A 19,218-nucleotide genomic window follows, 5' to 3' on the forward strand; every position below is an offset into this window, starting at 1 on the left:
CCCACTGAGCTGCCCCTGAATGTTCCATTAAGGTGCCTGCAGCAGAGAGCCACTAAATGCCCAGCAAATGCTCAGTCACTCACGAGCAAGTGGCTTGCCTTCCAGATTCTTTTTTCTTTTTCTTTTTTAAATTTCATTTCTGTTTTTGAGACAGGGTCTCTTGGAGCCCGAGTGGACTCACACTATCTACTGAGGGCAGCCTTGAACTCTGTTCCTCCTGTCTCCACTTCACGAGTGCTAGGGCTTGAGGCCTGGGAAGTTACACCCAGCTTTAGATGCGAAGATTTTTGAGAAAACATTAAGGTGTAAATTCTGATTTCTCTGCCCAATAGGATGTCCTTTCAGTAGCATAAGCTTCTTCAATATCCGCAGCAATATGAGCTATGAACATAAATTGGCCAAGACAATAGCGATGAGTTTTCCCATTGGCAGTGAACAATGCGTTGCACAAAATCTTCCCCTGACCAAACTGTAAAAAGAGAAAGATTTGGGAGGTGCTTGGAAAAGTCCTTCTGCTCTCGCCTCTCTCTTCCACCAGGCCTCCTAGCTGGCGGCTCCCCCGAGCTGTTTGTTCTTCTGTGGCTGTGGTGCCAAGTTCAGTGTGCCTTGCTGCTTCACCAAAGGCTGGCAAGATGGAAACTGTCCAGCATCAGAGAGAAACACAAGCTTGTTGCTGCTCAACCTCAGACACTGTGATTTGACAGAGGCTGTTTGCAAGCTCCAGCCACAGACAACGGTTCCTCCTGTCCATATAGCGTCAGGAAATGCAGCTCTAAGTGATCTCATTCCTATAGTCTCTGTGTTTAATGCCTGCAGCCCAAAGTCTCCCACTTCCTTTGTTAAAGTGCTTTCTGCTCCTTCTTCGGTCTCACAGCCTCTGCTTTATTAAGTGAGTATTTAGGAGTAGATGCTGGGCTACGCAACTCACATATATAACCTCATTTAATTCTCTCATAATCTGCTGAGTTGAGCATTCTGAACATTTTACAAATTAGAATCCTGAGTCTTAGGGAGCTGGAGCAACAGGGCAAGGGCTAAGAGTTCTTCCTGCTTTTGTAGAAGACTGGGGCTTGGGTCCCAGCACCCACATCAGGTGGCACACCTGTAACTCCAGTTCCCCCAGAGATCTGGCACTCTCTTCTAGGCCCCACAGACATCTCCACACATGCAGTGCACATGCATACACTTAAGGAAGTATAAACTGACGTCCAACATTTTCTCAAAAGAAACTGGGGCTGGAGAGATGGATCAGTGGTTAGCACAAAGGTTGCTCTTCCAGAGGATCCAGTTTCAATTCCCAGCACCCACACAACAGCTCACCCCTGTCTGTAACTCCAGTTCCAGGGCTTCTGACAGCCTCACACAGACATACCTGCAGGCAAAACACCAATGCACAGTGAGAACTAGAGAGGTTGTTTGTTCCAGGCCCTGAGGTGGGCAGTGGGTGAGGCTATGCCCACTGACGGATTCATAATTTGATGGAGTTACTTGGAGGTGATGGAATCCTGTGGGGGTGGGGCCTACTCAGAAGAAGTGGGTCAGTGGGGACTTGTCCCTGGGGCTACTTGCTCTGGACCCTTCTCTGCCCCACTTCTGGATAGTCACGAAGTCCAAAAGCTCTGCTTCCCAAACCCTTGCATCTTGCTATGCTTCATCAGAGCCCAGAAACAATGTCTCCAACAAACCACCAACTGAAGCCTCTAAACCTTAAACCACTGAGACAAAAGGCTGACTAACACAGCCGATAATTTTTCCCTTCAATGAGTTAATTCCAAAATAACTCATTCTTAGCTCTTTCAAGATTGTACTGTGCAAGACCCGAGATACGTAGGGCTTCATGTTTCTTTGTAATAATGAGTGTCTGGGCTGGAGAACCAAGTTTGCCATGCAGAGATCTCATCTCAGAGTTGGGAACTTGCTGTTCTGCTGAATGTGATTCATTTAAGCTTTACATTTGTTTCTGGCTGGCAAATGTAGCTTCCTTGCTTAGAAAATTTTCTCTGGAGCAAAAAAAAAAAACCAAAAACCAAACCAAAACAAAACAAAAGACTCTCAACCCTAAAATGGCACCATGAAATACTCTACAGTCTACACCACTTTAATGACCTCATTGTAAATGAATTAGAAACATTCAAGAGCAATTTACTTTAAAATAGATATGGGTGTTAAAATAAGAGACAGCTGGCAGTGGGATTCTTCTGACCTCAGCGGAAGAGACATTTGTCCCTGTAAGATACAATGTATAACAACTGGTAAATAAATAAACAACTTAACAAATAAATGACTTCACATACCAGATAACAAACAACTTAAAACTATTACAATTCAATATGGAAGAGAAAACTTCCTATCATTGAGAATAGCCTCATTTGAAACCATTCAATGACCATTTTTCATTCATAAGGCTATAACATGGGTCAAGATGCCTAGCTCCTGAAAGCTGTTACATGGGCAAGCCTGAGCCTGAGTGGAGGGTGGCTCTAGTGTGACATTATGGACAGATTATGCTTTATCAACTCTGTTAATCCCTTCTACAGTGAGGTCCTGGGGAGGCAGGTCATTCCCACTGCACAGCTGAGAAAATGAAGAGATGAAGTGGCTGCATGGTTATAAGGCAGAGGCAGGACGTGAGGGAAGGACAAGGTCCCGTAGACCGGGCTAACATCTGACATACGACCTCTCTTCGAAGGGCTCCCAGGAAATGTAAGCCTGAGTTAAAATGTTACACTGATGTGTAAGGGCATAAGGTCAGCAAATAGGATATTCCCTAATAGCAGAGCGATTCCAGTTCTCAGGAAACATAAACTATATTGGATATGGCACAGCTTCTCCGTCTTTCTCTATGGGTGACCAGTGCTTTAAAAATACTTGAAAATTCCCCATACTAATGGTGAGATATTAAATAAATAACATTTTTATTTGGCAAGTATACAGGTAAAACTAAGACACCAATAAAACTAAGAATTCCAAAACTCTTGTTCGAGTGAACATCTCTGCTCATAGCTCTCACTGCCTTTTCAGTGAAGATTTCCAGGAGGTAAAAGTTTCTTCTGAAATAGTATAATTAGGCTCTCATGTTTCCTTTTGTTTTCTAAGCCTTTTTAGAGAAGAGGAGGGGTTGAGACAGGCTTGTGCTAGGCAGCCCAGGTTGGCCTCCAACTCATAGGAATCCTCCTAAGCCTTCATTTAAATAAAGTAGTTTTTCCAGGTAACGAAATTCACAAAGCCTCTTCTTGCAATGTGTATGTTTTCTATAGACATGTACACAGACACACGCACGCATGCACACATATACACACTCTGATTTGGATGGTCAGTAAGCTTGTATTGCCAGGTTTGAATTCTTACACCACCCTCTCCATCTGTACACCTGTTCATGTCTTTCTATCCCTGTCTCTTCTCTCAGCCAGCTCTCTATGAAACACAGGGTGACCTGCCTGGGGTTGGCAGCATCCACAGTGGGCTGGGCACCCCTACATCAATTAGCATCCAGTGGCAGATCTTTCCGTCTCAGCATTTTCCCACAAAAACTGTGGGCCTCCCTCCCTCTGTGTTTACCTCATAATTTTTAAGGGTCTCAGTTCCTTTCATCATCGGCCCCAGAGACTGTAATAGCCTCAGTGGGTACAGAACAACCTTTTAACTCCACGTTATAATACATGTCTGTAAAATATCCAACTCAGTCTTGGAATGGAAATAATAACTGAGTCTCAAACAGACTAAAAAACTGGGAATAAACCAGCTGGTGGTGGCACACGCCTTCAATCCCAGCACTGGGGATTGCTGGGACAAGAGAGGCAGGATCTCTGAGTTCGAGGTCTGGAGTATACACTGAGTTCCAGGACAGCCAGGGCTACACAGAGAAACCCTATCTTCAAAACCAAACCAACCAGACAGACAGACAGATGGACAGAAAAGAAAAGAAAGGAAATCTGGAATTAGTGACACAGACATACCTGTAACTGAAGTACTTGGTGGTGGAGTCAAGAGGATAATGAGTTCAAGGTCATCTTCAACTATCTATGGAGTTCAAGGTCATCCTTGTGATTTTCATAGGAAGCAAGACAATCTTCCAAGAGATTCTGTTAGGAGTCTGAGAGTTTGACTCAACACCAGGCATGTTTGGCTTCCTAGGCAGGAAACGGGTGGAAGACAGGTACAACAACTGATAGTTCCTCACCCAATACAGGCCTATTCCGGAACAAGAGTCTCATCCTTCTACTTCAGACCATGTGACCACGTTTCATCTCTACAAGTATCGTTCGATTTGCACTGTGCATTTGTAATGTTTAATTTACTGTAATTTAAATGTCGACTTGAGGATTGAAATCAAGAAGGTAACAATGATCATTCATGTATCATTTGCCAATGTGTCTAAGGGAATGACGGTTCTCCACAGGCTAGAATTAGTCTTAGGAGGAGGAGGGATGTTCAGAATGGCCATTGGGTAATAGGACTTGAGCATGACTGGTCAGAGGGAGCAGTTGCAGTATAGGGCTTGGAGTTGAGTGGAATCTGATGCATCTTGGACACATGTGCAGGGTTTGGCTGTTCAGCACAGCTTTTCTAACCAGTTCAGAAGTATTTCAGCAATATGGCAGCTACATCACTGGCTCCTGGCTGAGAACTACCTTGCGATTAAATGCCAACTTGAGGATTGAAATCAAGAAGATAAAAATGACCTTGAGGTTCCTTATGTCCAACCATCATCAATTGGACCTGTCTCTCAGGGATAGTAGGTGCCATACATGAAAGAAGAAAACGGCTGTGACTAACACCCATTAAAAATCACACTGCTGATATGTGCTACCTCAAATAGACGGTCATTTCCAACAGTTTCTCAACGTCCTTCAGAAGCACTTGTTCAAACTGTGTGATCTTCAAGATCTCCTGTGCATTTAGATCCATTATACCTTACCCCGGGCAAGATTTGAGATTACTGGTTGGTGGGAAGTGGCATATCTGCTGGGGACTCATTCTGGCAGCTGCTGCCACCTGTGAAGACCACATGTGACGTTCACATAGCTTTTCTGAGCAGCTCCAGCTGTTCTCTTGGTACAGATGTAGAAGGACGCTTTGGGTCTCCCTTGGGACTGCACCCTGCTTCTATCCTATGCATGCATGTTAGGTTCCAAGGAAAGGCCCTATCTGGCTTCAGAAGTGTACAGCCCACTGTGACTGTACCCAGCTCTGAACGGTTGGTCCTGACTTGTGTAAGAGAGTTGGCTCAACACAACCAGAGGGAGCACACCACCAAGCAGTTTTCATCCATGGTCTCTGCTCCAGGTTCCCGTCCTGAGTTCTATTATCTGGAAATTTAAGATAAAACAAACCTTTTTCTCCTCAGGTTGCTTTTGGCTAGAATATTAAATTACATTGATAGGAGACAGGGTAGAACAAAGCCCCCTCAGTAAGTTACTGAAAACCAAGACCCCATGCACAACATACATGCTTTTAAGAAGAAAATCGATTATATTAAAATATGTCAAAATGTTAACATTTTTTTCTAAAGTAATAAATTGCTTCTTTATTGCCATACATCGAGATCTAGCAGAGTAGCTAACTAATAATAACTGTAATTTGAAACATCTGCAACAACCAACTTTTCTGGAGAAAACAATATTTTCTACTGATAATTGGGTTGTTGATACAGTCTCCTGCCTTTGTGGTTTACTGTCTACATTCATAAGGGGAAAAATGCTAATCTAAATGTCAGAGGGTAATAAAAAAAAAAAAAAAAACGGTTCACTAAAATGTATATTGTTTGTTCTCAGCCAAGTTCTGAGCGTCCCTGAAACAAGTTTTTCTATCCTAAAATAAACATGCCTCAAAAGCCAACACCTCCCTGCAAAGCCCCACCCTATGCCCGCTCAAGCCTTCAAGCCATCCACATGGACCTCTAGCTATCTCTATCTATGCAGTTCTAACAAGACTAGGAACTTTAGGGTAAGAAAAGGGGACAATAGCTGAGCTCCAGGGCCCAAGATAGAAGGACTCAGCGTTCCCTACCTAGAGGTTCTTCCCACAAAAATCTGAGTTGACTTTTTTTTTTTTACTCATCAGCACAGAGAAACCCTCTTCCTAGGACTGAATGAAGCAGACGAGTGTGTTTTTAAGTAGCACAGCACTACCGAAGTGTGTAAGGGTGCAAGGTTTTCGACGCTTGGGTCCCTGGGGAGCCAGCGAGAATGCAACATCAAGCCAACCTCAAGAGCTGGGCAAGAGGGTCAAGCTCAAGAGGGTCTTGAACCCTCGGAGAATGGATGTCTTTGCAAGTCAGCTCTCTTCAGCCACATCGGGCCGGCAGTTCAGTGACAGGTAGGAAGAAGCCTGGCCTCCCGGACGCTTCCGGGCAGGTGGCGGGAAGGTGGGAGGGCTGCAGCGGGCGCGCCGCTGCGGGGCGGGGCCGGCGGGGAAGGTGCGTGTGGCGGGCGGGGCCTCGGGAAGGGCGGGGNGGGGNGGGGNGGGGCCGGAGTCCCCGTCACTCGATATAATGCTTGAGAGTCTCTAGAGAACAACGGGCTCATTGAGCGGCTGCTAGCTGCGGGCGTGGGGGAGCGGCCGGACAGAGAGCGTGAGCCGGCCGGGGGTGGGGCCGCGCGCAGGGGCGACCGAGGCCAAGTGGCCGCAGCGGCGCGCCAAGCAGCCCGGCCCCGGCCCCGAGCCCGCGCGCACAGAGGCCGCAGCAGCTCCGCGGGTCCCTTCCACCGCGCGCGCCCATGGCGGTCGCCGGCCAGTTGTGCCTGCTCTACCTGTCCGCGGGGCTTCTAGCCCGGCTGGGCACAGCCTTCAACCTGGACACCCGCGAGGACAACGTGATCCGGAAATCGGGGGATCCCGGGAGCCTCTTCGGCTTTTCGCTCGCCATGCACTGGCAGTTGCAGCCGGAGGACAAGCGGCTGTGAGTTCCCCGACTCTTCCCATCCCCACCGGGGCGCCGCGCCGCGCCAGGGAGAGCGAGGGCGCGCCCTGCTGCCGCCCGTAACGCTTGCCCAGAGCTTATCCGCGGGCTGGCCCAGCTCGGCTCTGTTCTGCCTGGCTCTGCTCTGCCCTGTCCTTCCCCTACCTTGCCCTGCTCTGCCCTGCCTGCTCGCACTTCTTCGGCTCAAGACTTGAGAGATCCGGGCCCTGCACCCGGCGCCTCCCGGGAGCGAGGAGAGCCGAAGGGACAGACCCCGGGCTCGGCCCCGGGAGACTTGACTTTCCCCCTCCCCTGAAGTGCTTTCCGCGGTTCTCCACTTCGGGCTTAGTTTGCAGGGACCCCGGCAGGTGGCACGCTTTGCTGAGCTTCACGTGTGCACCAGGGACAGTGATGAGACGCAGGGTTGCGGGAAGTCTTCCAGGGAGATGCAGGCCTTTCTCAAACTCTCCGCCCGTCCGGTCCCCTCCCTGGTTCGCGCGCTCCGTGGAAGTTGGGAAGCCACTTTTCACTGTCCTGTATGACTTTCCCTGCAGAGTGGGCTCTGCTGCAGGAGATACTTTCGCATGCTTCTTAAAAAGCACCTGTTCCTCAGGACTAGATCAGCTGTGAAAACAGGCTTCTTGGAGTCGGTGTGCTAGCTCCCCCTCCCAGCTCCCTGATAGATCAGCAACGCTCAAGGATCTTCCGGCCCCAGTGCTAGGTGGGCCCCACGGAGGAGTGCCCCTTTTAGGAGGGACTTAGAAAAGAAGGTTCGGAAGTGACAGTCATTCCCCCAAGTGTTTCTTCCAAGAGAAAGCGACTGGCTCTGCCTTTTAAACAGTGTTGGCTCCCACATGACCCAGTTCTTTGATTGGGGAAGATTTTTCTGGAGCTTAGTGGCTCAGTCGCAGTGGGGTTACATTCTTGATCCATGCGCATTCTCCCAACAAAAGGTCCTCCTCCCCACCCAGGTCTTGAGTTGAACCCAGGTCCTTCCAGGACCAGCAGACCGGAGAGAACAGAGTGCAGCCAAGGGGAAAGGAGAGGCCAGAATGATTTTAAACTGGAGAAAACTCCCTTTTCGGATATTTAATAACTTTGGGGGTTGCGCATATTGTGGACTTGAGAATCTTGAGGTCAGATTTTTCTGATATCACCTGCTAGGTGAGGCAGAAGTCTACTGTGGGTGGGATAGTCCCAGGCAGGGAGGGGGGTCTGACTCTGCAGGTGTGGCCAGCCTCTGCATTCTCCCGAAAATAATTGTTGGGTCAGCTGTAAATCTGAAGTGAGTTGGTTTTTTTATTTTGCCAACTCAAGCGGATGACATTTCAAATCTCAAACACTATTCGAGAAACACATACATTTATCCACGGAGGATTTGAACTTAGTATAGAAGTGACTGTGGGCCAACATTCAGAGGGAAAACATTCTTTGCCTTTATTTAGCATTCTGTCTGTATCAGACCACAGAGATTGGCTTCCTGGATGGACATGTCCAAGCAGACATTATAATGGAGGGAAACTGGGGCAAGAAATGTCCTGGGGACAGTGATTTCAAATTGTGCCTTTAGCCAGGAATCTCTTGTCATTAAGGTGAGCAGCCTTGGGCCTGCTAAAACTTGTCACTACTGCAGGGCTTCTCTGCTATGACAGCTGCTACAGGTCCTCCCGAGACAAGGTCTGGTGCCTTTCAAATAAAAAAAAAAAAAGAAAGAAAGAAAGAAAGAAAGAAAAGAAAAGCCATAGAGCAGCGTTTCTCAAACTGTGGGTCGTGACCCCTTCACAGAGGTTGCATATCAGATAATCTATATTACGGTTTATAAGAGTAGCAATAAGTTATGAAGTAGCAATGAAATAATTTTGTGGCGTGTGTGTGGGGTCACCACAGCATGAAGAACTGTGTTAAAGGGTTGCAGCGTTAGGGTTGAGAGCCACTGTTGTAGAGGAAGACAGATGGGAGTACCAGGTCAGACCCTCAGATGAGTAGAGACCCAAGGCAAGGGGTACTGTGCCACACCCTAGAACCCAGAGGCAGAATCTGTATCCCAGGAGGCTGTGTGTTCATCTTGTGATAAACTCTCCCAGGTTCAAGGATAGCATCGATCCTCTGAGGAGAGTCAAAGCATGCCCATGGCTTCCTTTTACAGAGAAGGATGTGGGTGTCAGTGATGGCCTGCGAGACTGATGGGACTCTGGGCCCAGTTTCCAAACTCAGTGGCAACATCTCAGGGACCTGGGGATAGACAGCTGAGCTTAGGTTTCTTGGCCATTGGCACTGATAACCATTTGCTTCGAGCTGTGGTTTCGTCACCCGAGAGAGTGGAGGTATTTCTGCTGAATTCGGTTGTTGTGAAGATTAAAAGGACATGCCAACTGCTCAGGGTCTGGCCGGTCTGCCCAGCATGGATACCTGTTGGTTAAATGGAAGCTGTTGATGGTGAGGCATTTAAAAGTAGAATCTCTAAGCCTACAATGGTAAATGCCAGCTGCCATACAGGTGTGGTCATCGTTTGGTGGTTCTATGACCACCTCACATTAAAACCGAAGGCTCTTTTTTAAAATTAATATCCTGAACACTCGATCACACTTATGAACTCCAAAGCAGCTAAACTTTACTCTGCCTTAGATTCATTGCAGAAGCAAACTTCTTGAACTTAGGACTTTGAGGCAGAAGGTAGGTGGGCGGGCATATAAGATAAATGCACAGCTACGGAGAACATACCATAACATAAGGGCTTGTCTCTTTTTTTTTTCTTTCTTTCTTTATTCCTTTCTATTATTTTGGATTTTAACCTTTCTATAATGCCATCTATATATTCAGTAATAGCTTTAGTTAAGATTTTATAGGGAGTAAATACTGTGTCTGAGAGCCCCCAAAACACACTGGATACTGTTGAAGCTTTGAGGATTGTCACATTGGATTAGGCACTTTAAACTTTATCCATGTTTCCCGGAGATAAATTACATAAGACTCCAGCAATTATTAAGCAGACAGCTGAGTGACTGAGGTTGGGCTATAAGCACTTTAGTCCTCCATCTCCTTGGAAGGTGGGGCCCAGTCCTCTCTAGCCGTAGAAGGTACGAGGTGATGACTGAGTAGAATCTATCCTGTGACTCACTCACTTGGCTCTCTTCTGGGCAAGGATGGATCTGTGTATGATCACCTGGGAGGGGCTGCGTTCATGGAGAGAAGCCTGCTTCACTCCTAGTCTTCATTTTCTCCTTCAGGGTTGTTCTTTTGTTTGTTTGGTCTCCTCCATATTGTCTGAGAGCGTCCCAGGCCTCCTGTTCTCTTCTCACTTGGATTCTTGTTGACTGTTGTTGGATTTACTCAATCTTAGGATGTAGCTGGAGATCATCTAGACCCCTTTGTAGATGGAGAAACAGAAGCTGAAGGTCATGAAATGTCTTACAGCTACTTAAGCAGAATCTTAATCAAGATCTGGTTGTGAAGGTGGTATTTCTGGCTCATGTCTGTGCTCTTTTTGTAAGAGGAAACCTCAGAAATGACCTTCAGATGTGGAGGCATTGGCAAGCTGCTGAGTTCTGGAAATGTATTACAGTGTGTTGATTCATTGAACTGCTTCCCATATAGGTCAGGGCTATCTATTTAAGTATCAGTACATGGGCTTTCTTCCTATTTACCCTTATTCCAACTGGCTGTGGATCAAGCTCCTAACAGCTAAAGGATGTGATGCGACTGCCTCTCTCCAGGGGTCAGAGGATGTGCACCCAGGCATTTGCTTCCTTGATCTCATTCCCTCCAACAGAGTGAGTATCCTGTGGCTTGGGGCCATCTTCTAAGAACTGCTGTGTCACCTTGAGTCCCAAGAGTAGGGAGAAAAAAACCACAGTAGTCAAAGGAGACTTAGAAGAAATATTAGGAACAATATACTACCGTTTAAGATTTTAAAGTTTGGAAGTGCTGGAATTCTATGGTACGTGGCCCCAAGGATCTGGATTTAACATATTTCTGTGACCAATATGGCAGTGGATTCTGTGTTTTAAATAGGAACAGTGGAGCTAAAACAAAAATACTGTTACTTGCTCCCAGGTGTGCATGAAACACTGAGTTGTGCTGAGTCAGCCCATCTTTACAAAAAAAAAAAAAAAAAACTCCAATTCCAAGAACTAGCCTACCCTAGAGCAATTTCTTCATCCCTTGAATGTGGCAGCACATGTCTGGCATTTCTGAGGTTTAAGCTTTATTCATCTTCAGGGGTGATGTAATCTCTAACTGGGTTGTAGGTTCTGTGAGGGCAGGGACCTTAGGCTCCTCTTTGTAGACAGCACCTAGCTACGCCCTCCAGATACAAAGGGGTCAAATCATACACTCAGTTTAACTTCTGAAATGTGTGTGTGGGTGGGGCTACTCTGCCTGCCATTCGTTGCTCAGGGGTCTGGGTCAGCAGTCCCTAGGGAAAGGGAAGCTACAGGCATGATGCAAAGAGACATGGAAGTTCTTGGTTTTCGAATACAGTGACCAAGTCCCAACTAAGGGATTTGTGTGTGTGTGAATGATTTTTTTTTTTTTTTTAAATTACTCTTGTCTTTTGCCCTGAAGGCAGACTTTAGAACTTAACCTCCAAAGACAAGCTGCCCTGAGCTGCAGTGGCTACACAGGATTTCCTAAGTGGCCTGGTTGTATGAGTCTAGCCAGAGACAGAACCAGAATCAAGCTCCTGAAAATAACTGGGGACCCAATGGGAATGCATGTGGGGGTACTTGGGAACTGATGGTGAAGATAATAAAGTGGTCTTGTGTAGACATACATATTTTGCAACCTAATTTAAATAGGGATCAACCACCCAGCAGAAGTAGTGGAAGAGAAAAGTTATTAGGATATGGGAGAAGTGGACCTGTTCAGCAATGGTTCTTGGGGATGAGCTCAACCTTCTTGTGTTCAGTCCCATAGCAAACACCAAATACAAATCAGCAGCTGCAGACAGGTTGTGAAAGGCGAGTGTGACAGGTTGGTCTTAATTCTACACCTTGGGGAGATGAATGTACTTCCTTTGGGCTTTGATTGGCCAGTGTTGGTGTGTTTGTGTCCCTTTCCTTGGGTTCAGCAGTCACCATGCACTGGATGGACGATTTCTCTCAGAAGAGCTATCTTGTAGCTGTGAAGCTGTCAATAAATCCCTGTGAGGTCTCAGTATTCCTTGGAGCTGAGTGGGCAGAGATGTGTGTGGGGAGGCATGAAGGACTCCAGCACAGCCAGGTTGACTGCAGAGAAACACCCTTGGAGGGCAACAGGGGTGGGCTCGTTAGTGAGGATTGCCAGCTGTCCAATGGCCAGGATTTGGCCGGCCATTTGTCCAGGATTGTGAAAGCCCCTCCCTATTTGGGGTGGGGGTCCTGAACCGTTTATATTCTTCCTTGCCAGAGCTGATTTATGTTTCAGAGACCTTCACGCTTATCAAATGCTTGATAGGAAGGAACTTGCGCAAACGTTGCATCTACTGGTTGTCAACCCATGGCTGAAGGATGCATGGGAAGGTGGGGAAGCTGCCTTTTCTGAGGCTTGTTAACCTGAGTTTGGCATTTGTGAGCAGCGATCTCTTAGAACTTAGAGGCGGATTGGGAATGAGTTACCGACTGAGGCAGGTAGTTGGGACCTATTCTTACTCAGTCCCTGTCTGCCTAGCCGCAGGATGGGATAGCCAGCATTTCATCTGCTGCTGTCTGGGTCTTCTGTTTACGTCAGCAAGGGAAGATAAATGGACATGGTGTTCCTAGGACAGCGGCTTTCATGGGAGCAGGCCCTCCCACCTCAACCTCATCTGTGCCTTCATGTCTGAACCTCTGGCCAGGTCGTTAGATCCCCAACTGACAAGAGCTGTTTCTCACCCTTCACATGGCAAGACTGCTGAAGAAACTTCCTAATTAGTTAGGAAGGTAGTTAACCTAGAAAGTTAACTAAGAAAGAGAACTGTTCTGCGCTCAGGGTGTAAGAAGCGCCACTAAAGGTGTGCGCATGTGCGCAGAGAGCCAGAGCAGGGGATGGGTCCCAGGAGGGCTGTTCGCATGCTTATCTATCAACCAGGTGGCTATATTTTCATGTCCTGTGATCTGAAACTTCAGAAAAAGCAAACAAGCCCACATCAGATACAGTCTTAAGAAAAACGCTTTAGAGAAATACACTTTTGAGCCTAAGCGAGTAGAAGGAAAAGCAATCCATCGGTAATCTGAGAAGGGGGCACGGGCGAGCGAGCTACGTGGGCGAGCGAGCTACGTGGAGCGAGCTTCGTTCAGATGCTGAACGAAGCACCGTGAATGGCCTGTTTACCAAATCTGCTTACTTTGCTTGCTGATACCCAGGTCACAATGGTTTTTTCTGGTTGACAAGCCTATTCGTTGGTACTTGGATTGTCTTAATTATCTCTGTGCTAAGTGTCATACAGACATGATAAGCACTTCAGACCTAGAGGGTAGGATGTTACTCGATTTAAGACTCCTTAGCCTAGGGCCGGGCGTGGTGGCGCACGCCTTTAATCCCAGCACTCGGGAGGCAGAGGCAGGCGAATTTCTGAGTTCGAGGCCAGCCTGGTCTACAGAGTGAGTTCCAGGACAGCCAGGACTACACAGAGAAACCCTGACACGAAAAACAAAAAAAAAAAAAAAAAAAAAAAGACTCCTTAGCCAAGTACCTACTTTGCCTTTCTCTTTAGGACATGATGTCGTTGATTAAGACCAGTCTTTAGGTTTCTTCTAGCTCATGATATAAAGTGAACGGGAGGCCCGCAGTCACGTGACTCACATGTGGACCGTGAGTTTGAGTGTGAGGCGCTTGGTTAATGCTTTTCGCTGAAGTGAAGCCTCTCTGCTGCTAATAGATCTGTCAGCTCTTGGCCTGACCTACTACTTAGAGGGAATACAGTGCTTGTTTCTGTAGAACGGAGGTGTTGAAGCAATTTTCCAAAACTACCAAGAGATTGAAGATGGGAGAAAATTTTGGGCTTTTGGGCATTTACCATCCAAACTGTACCACTCAGGCTGATGAAGAGCTTAACATGAGCCTGGACCTACAGAGATGCTTTGAGCTCTTCTGAGCTCTTCTAGAGAGGCTCAACAGCAGAAGTGTTTCCAGAAATGGATACTCCAAAGGTCAGCAGAATACCTCTTAGATACCTGAGAGGCATCCTGATACCAAGGACATGGTAAGGTCATCTCAGATTCCTGTGAGATAAGGCTGCTTAGAAAGAAAAGCCTTTTCAAGTGCACTGTGTTTACAGTGGGCCTAGGCTGATGCTGAGAAAGAATTGTGGGGCCGAAGAGGCATCCTACCACTCAGTGGTTACACCCAAGAGGGAAGCAGGAGAGATACTGGTCCATCTCTTTTACTCATACACACACACACACACACACACACACACACACACACACACAGTTGAAAGAAAGAGAATGAATCACTGTGCCCCTGGCTTAGCAAAAGACTGAAGAAAATTTTCAGTGCCCCAGGATAAGAAAATGAGGTCATTTGTGTGTGTATCAACATATGTATTGATTCTCATTTGTTTCCTGATTCAGTCTAAAAGACATAGGGATGTTTAGTCTTTATTTGAACATTAGAATGGAATACACCCTGGACCTGTCAGAGAAATCATAGCCAGCCTGTGCTGGTTTTCCTGTAGCTGTGGCTCACTGAGTGCACAGTCACTACAAACTCAGTGTGTTTCGGGCACTGTTCTAGTGATGGAGATGCTACAGCAAAGAAAATAGACAAGAGTCTGTCTTCTCATGGAGAAGATAAACAATAGATAACATAAATAGGTGTTTTATGGTAGGTGACAATAAATCATAAAGTGGAAAAGGGGGGTTAGGAATGGTGGTGATAGGGCTAGGAAATGGTTGGCAGTTGTTTAGTCAGGCATAATTTCACTGAGAAGCAGATGCTAGAAAGAATAGCTTGGGAGGGTGGGGGGTTGGGGAGTGGGGGCAAAAGCAGAGGCATGTGTCTGGCATGCTCAGAAAAAGCCAGGGGACCAGGAGTCTGCTTGGAAGCCTATCTCAGGGCTTCAGGCATCTGTCTACTCTTGTGAAGTAGGAAGCCATTTAGCACTGTGAGGAAGGTTTTAGATGATCCTCTCTGGCTGCTTACCTTGAATATGGTCTTGGTGAAATAGAGGATGAAGAAGGGCGTGGCTGCACACACCTGTAATCCCAGCTCTAAGGACATGGAAGCAGGAGCTTCTCTCTAGTTCACGGGGAGCCTGGGCTACATAGTTCCTGATTCAAAAACAACAAAAACAAAACAAAAATCAAAAGAGATAATACTGATTAGGAGGGGTCTGTAATAATACACAAGAGATGACAGTTTGGACCAGCCTCTTAGCAGTGAAGACTGAGACAGTTGGAGCTGAGCAGAGTGGTACATCCCTGTAATCCTAGCACTCAGCAGGCTGAGGCAGGAGGATTGCAAATTTGCAGCCCGCTTGGCAAGAAAACAAGAACAAGTGGGTGGGTTCTTGCTACAAGTTGAGAGTCGGATTTCATGTGGACAGTCTGTGAATAGAGACACAGATGGGGAGGGGGACCGTAACCCAGGTATGGGAGCGTGCGGTTGTATAAAGGGGTGGGGAGGGTGGGGAGGGAGATGGATTTGCAGGTCAGAACGGGAGTTGAGATTTCTAGACCAGCATCTGTAGTTACTGGGAGGCAGTTGGGTGACTCTGCAGTTCAGGTGGGCGGTTTGGGTGGTGGCCAGCTAGAGGTCTGAGAGAGCCAGGTGATTCCAGACAGCCGTACTAGGTTTGCTCTCCAGGGGAGCAGAGCTGTGTGGCCTCAGGGAAATGGCATCGGAGCGGCCGTTTGTTTGTTTTGTTTTGAGAACCTTATAGTGAGCAGGTTTGTTGAGGATGGTTCAGAAGAAAAGGAAAGTTTGGGCAGGGAGGCCAGATTGCAGGCGTGATGTCTGCCTGCAGGGGATCACTCAGTGGTTGGGGGACTTGGCCTTGTAATTGGAACACCTGTGGCTTCTTGTAGTAAGAAAGGAGAGTGAAAGGCACAGGGGCAGGTAGGTGGGGAGGGGTCTTGGAGGTGTGGGGTTTCTCAGCAGATAGGCCTTGAGCCTGGTTACTCAATACTTAACATGGAAGCTTGCCTCGTGTGTTGGGCGGATTCTGTCAATTCAGTACAGACCTAGACATCTCTGGAAAGAAGAAATCTCAACTGAGGAATTGCCTCCATCAGACTGCCCTATCGGCAAGTCTGTAGGACATTTTCTTGGTTAATGATGAATGAGGGAGGGTCCTCACGGTGGGCAGTGCCACCCGTGGCCAGGCGGTCCTGATTTGTATAAGCAAGCCAATAAGCCTTGTTTCTCCATGGCTTCTGCTTTAGTTCCTGCCTCCAGGTTTCTGCCTTGAGTTCTTGCCCTGTATAATGGACTACAACCGTAAACTGAAAGAGACCCTCAAGTTACTTTTGGTCTTTATCACAGCAGTTAAGGGCAAACTAGGACCCTGATAAGAATAAGCCCACTTTGCAGAGGCTGATGGACAGAGACTCGGTTCCAGCTCCTCGACCTTCTGTTGGGTTCTCTTGACTTGACTCCAGTCAGTTGTAGTCCTGGTCACGTTGCCTTTAGAATTATGAATACCGGAACTCTGCACACAGGTTCTGTCCTGTCCAGTGAACAATAGTCTTGTGCTCCCCTTAAAGAGTAGATGTAGTCCTTCTAGTGGGGGAGGCTTTGGCGATGAAGGTAAAGGTTGTGTTGCCTGTGTGGGGAGGAGTTCACAGGCAGATGGAACTATTGCAGTGTCTACATGAAGGGACTGTAGGACTCGGAAGATGAAGAAATAGGAACGCATTAAACACTTTAGCAGGGCTTCATTTCCCTATGCTATATTTGAACTACGGAGATCCGCAGCTTTCATTGTGCTGAATTCCTACATGATTCATTTGAGGTACAGGGAGAGCTTCTCCTGAATGGAGGTAGCTGTAGCCAGTGAGTCTGGCACTGTACAGACTGCATGATTCCTTCAAGCTGAGGTGGTACAATGGTGGGCACATACCATGCATTGTGGAAGTGTGGATGGTAATCTTTTGTGGCCAGGCCTTGCTTCCTGAGCTACATGGCCCCGTTTGTAAATCAATTTAGCCAACACTCATTGCTGCTTAGCACACTGAAAACCTCCCCTACCCAGGTTGGGGGGACTGAATTCATACTGTTCTTTTAAAGTGGCTTATGTGGGGCTGGTGAGATGGCTCAGTGGGTAAGAGCATCCGACTGCTCTTCCAAAGGTGCAGAGTTCAAATCCCAGCAACCACATGGTGGCTCACAACCATCCTTAATAAGATTTGACTCCCTCTTCTGGAGTGTCTGAAGATAGCTACAGTGTACTTACATAATACATAATCTTTAAAAAAAATAACAAATAAAGTGGCTTGTGATCTTGCTGAGTTGTCAGAGAAGTGGAAAATGGTTCTGTCTTGCTATCATTTTCTTTCCTTTTTTCCAAGACTGTGTCCTACTGTGTATTCCTGGCTATCCTGGAACTCGCTCTGTAGAGAAGGCTGGCCTCGAGCTCAGAGATCTGCCTGCCTCTGCCTCTTGAATGCTAGGATTAAAGACATGGCCACCACAACCAGCCACCTCCTGTCATTTTCAATCTCTTTATTGAAACAATGGCATGGGCCTTTTAGTAATCCAACAAGAGATAATATCTTTGAATTACATACAAATGAATAATCAGGATATTGGCATCTGTTATCCTAGGTATGATACAAAATATGGAACATCTTCCTGGAGTGGCGTGGAGACTTGTTGGTTTTAAGTGTTTAAACCCTGAATTATTATAGTGCAGGAAGGACTGTGTGAATTTCTAAATGTGAAACATGAAGCTTTTAGTGACATTTCCAGCTCCTGGCACTCACTCTCTGCTATTATCTGTACAGGTTCACCTGTCCTCATCACCGGGCCACTGAGCGTTTTCATGAAATGATTTGAGAAGCATCTCCTAGTGTAACCTTTTCTGAAGACAGAAGACTAAGACCCCTCCCCCCAAAGCCAGTGAGTGGCAGGAGGTAGTAGTGAGCCCTAAAGTCAGGTGCCTGAGGCCTCATCCACCTGACCCACTGCCTGCCTTCGAATGGAGTGGCCAATCTTTAGAATTAAACCTAGGCTCTATGATCATACCTTTAGAGTAATACCTTAGCTTTGAAAAATGTCCCCGCACGGTGGTCTAGACCAGAGTGCAGGCACACAGGCAGATCTCCTTTTCTCTTCTCTGATAATTGGCACTTTGCTGAATGGCGGGATTCCTCAAGCTCGCACTGGTCAACCTCTGCTAGTATGGAGTGTTTGCCCAGAAGAGAACACTGTCTGCTTGCCCTGCCCAAATCCCTTGTGGATGAAGGGTACTCTGAAAATGTCTCCTGGGGAGATATGGTCACTCTTAGTTTGTGGCCCCGGAAAGAACAGGTATTTCTAAGGCTCGTTGAGTTGATTTAATTTCTCATCTACATCTAAGGCTCCTAGAAAGTAGGAATGGGATGACAGATTTTTGGAATGATCCTTATACCCTAGTTAAAATGATAAAATGAACCTTATGACTAAAAGTTTCTCACCTCAACTATTTAAGTACTGTTTAGTAGTGTTGAGTGTATTCACACTGTTGTATAGTTCATGTGTATTTGGGTGTGCATGCACACACGCACACGGTGTATGTATATGTGCAGATATGTGTGCCTGTGCATGTGTGTGCAGAGAACAAAAGTTGCTGTGGGTGTCTTCTGTTCCTTTCTACCTTATGTTTTGAGTGAAGGTCTCACTGAACCTGGAGTTCACCATTTAATCCAGACTAGCAAACCTCAAGGAGCTGTCCATCTCTACTCCCCTACTGCTGCTGCTGGAACCCACAGCACCTGGCTTCTATGTGAGCGCTGGGTATCGGGACCCGAGTTCTCATGACTGAGCAGCAAGCACTTTACCTACTGAGCCGTCTCCCAGGTCCCCACCCTGGTACTTCTTGTTCTGTGGTGTTCAGAAATGATAGATGACCCCACAGTATTGGCAAGCTAAACTTTAATTGAGCATAGGGTATTGAATTACTTATTATCTGCTACTGTATCTAATGTAGTGGCAGTGCAGTTACACTTAATGCCTTTATGATAGAAGTTGGAATTCAGTCTCATACTTGACAATGCGTTCTGTCAAGTTGATGGAGGTACTGGGTTGACGTCTCCAGTTGTGTATCTGGCCCTTCCTGTGGAGGACACCGGCATCCTGTGAGAAGCTAGAAGGTTTTGTCTTGACAAGCTTTTAATTGTGTTAAAGAGAAAACTGCACTGATTAACAGCCTAGCCATCTTG

General features: G+C 46.9%; 1 protein-coding gene across 2 annotated transcripts in view; it reads left to right on the forward strand.

Moving 5' to 3' along the window:
- The first annotated feature begins 6,516 nt into the window (after nt 1-6,516).
- Itga6 (integrin subunit alpha 6) overlaps nt 6,517-19,218 on the forward strand; it is a 70,863-nt gene continuing 58,161 nt past the window's right edge. For both annotated transcript variants that reach the window (XM_021191925.2, XM_021191924.2), the window contains exon 1: nt 6,517-6,901. In XM_021191925.2, coding sequence (XP_021047584.1) covers nt 6,720-6,901 — 182 coding nt within the window. In that variant the 5' untranslated portion in view covers nt 6,517-6,719. The remainder of the gene's footprint in view (nt 6,902-19,218) is intronic.

Source organism: Mus pahari, chromosome 3 (assembly GCF_900095145.1).
Source record: "Mus pahari chromosome 3, PAHARI_EIJ_v1.1, whole genome shotgun sequence".
In the NCBI taxonomy this organism is placed as follows: Eukaryota; Metazoa; Chordata; class Mammalia; order Rodentia; family Muridae; genus Mus; species Mus pahari.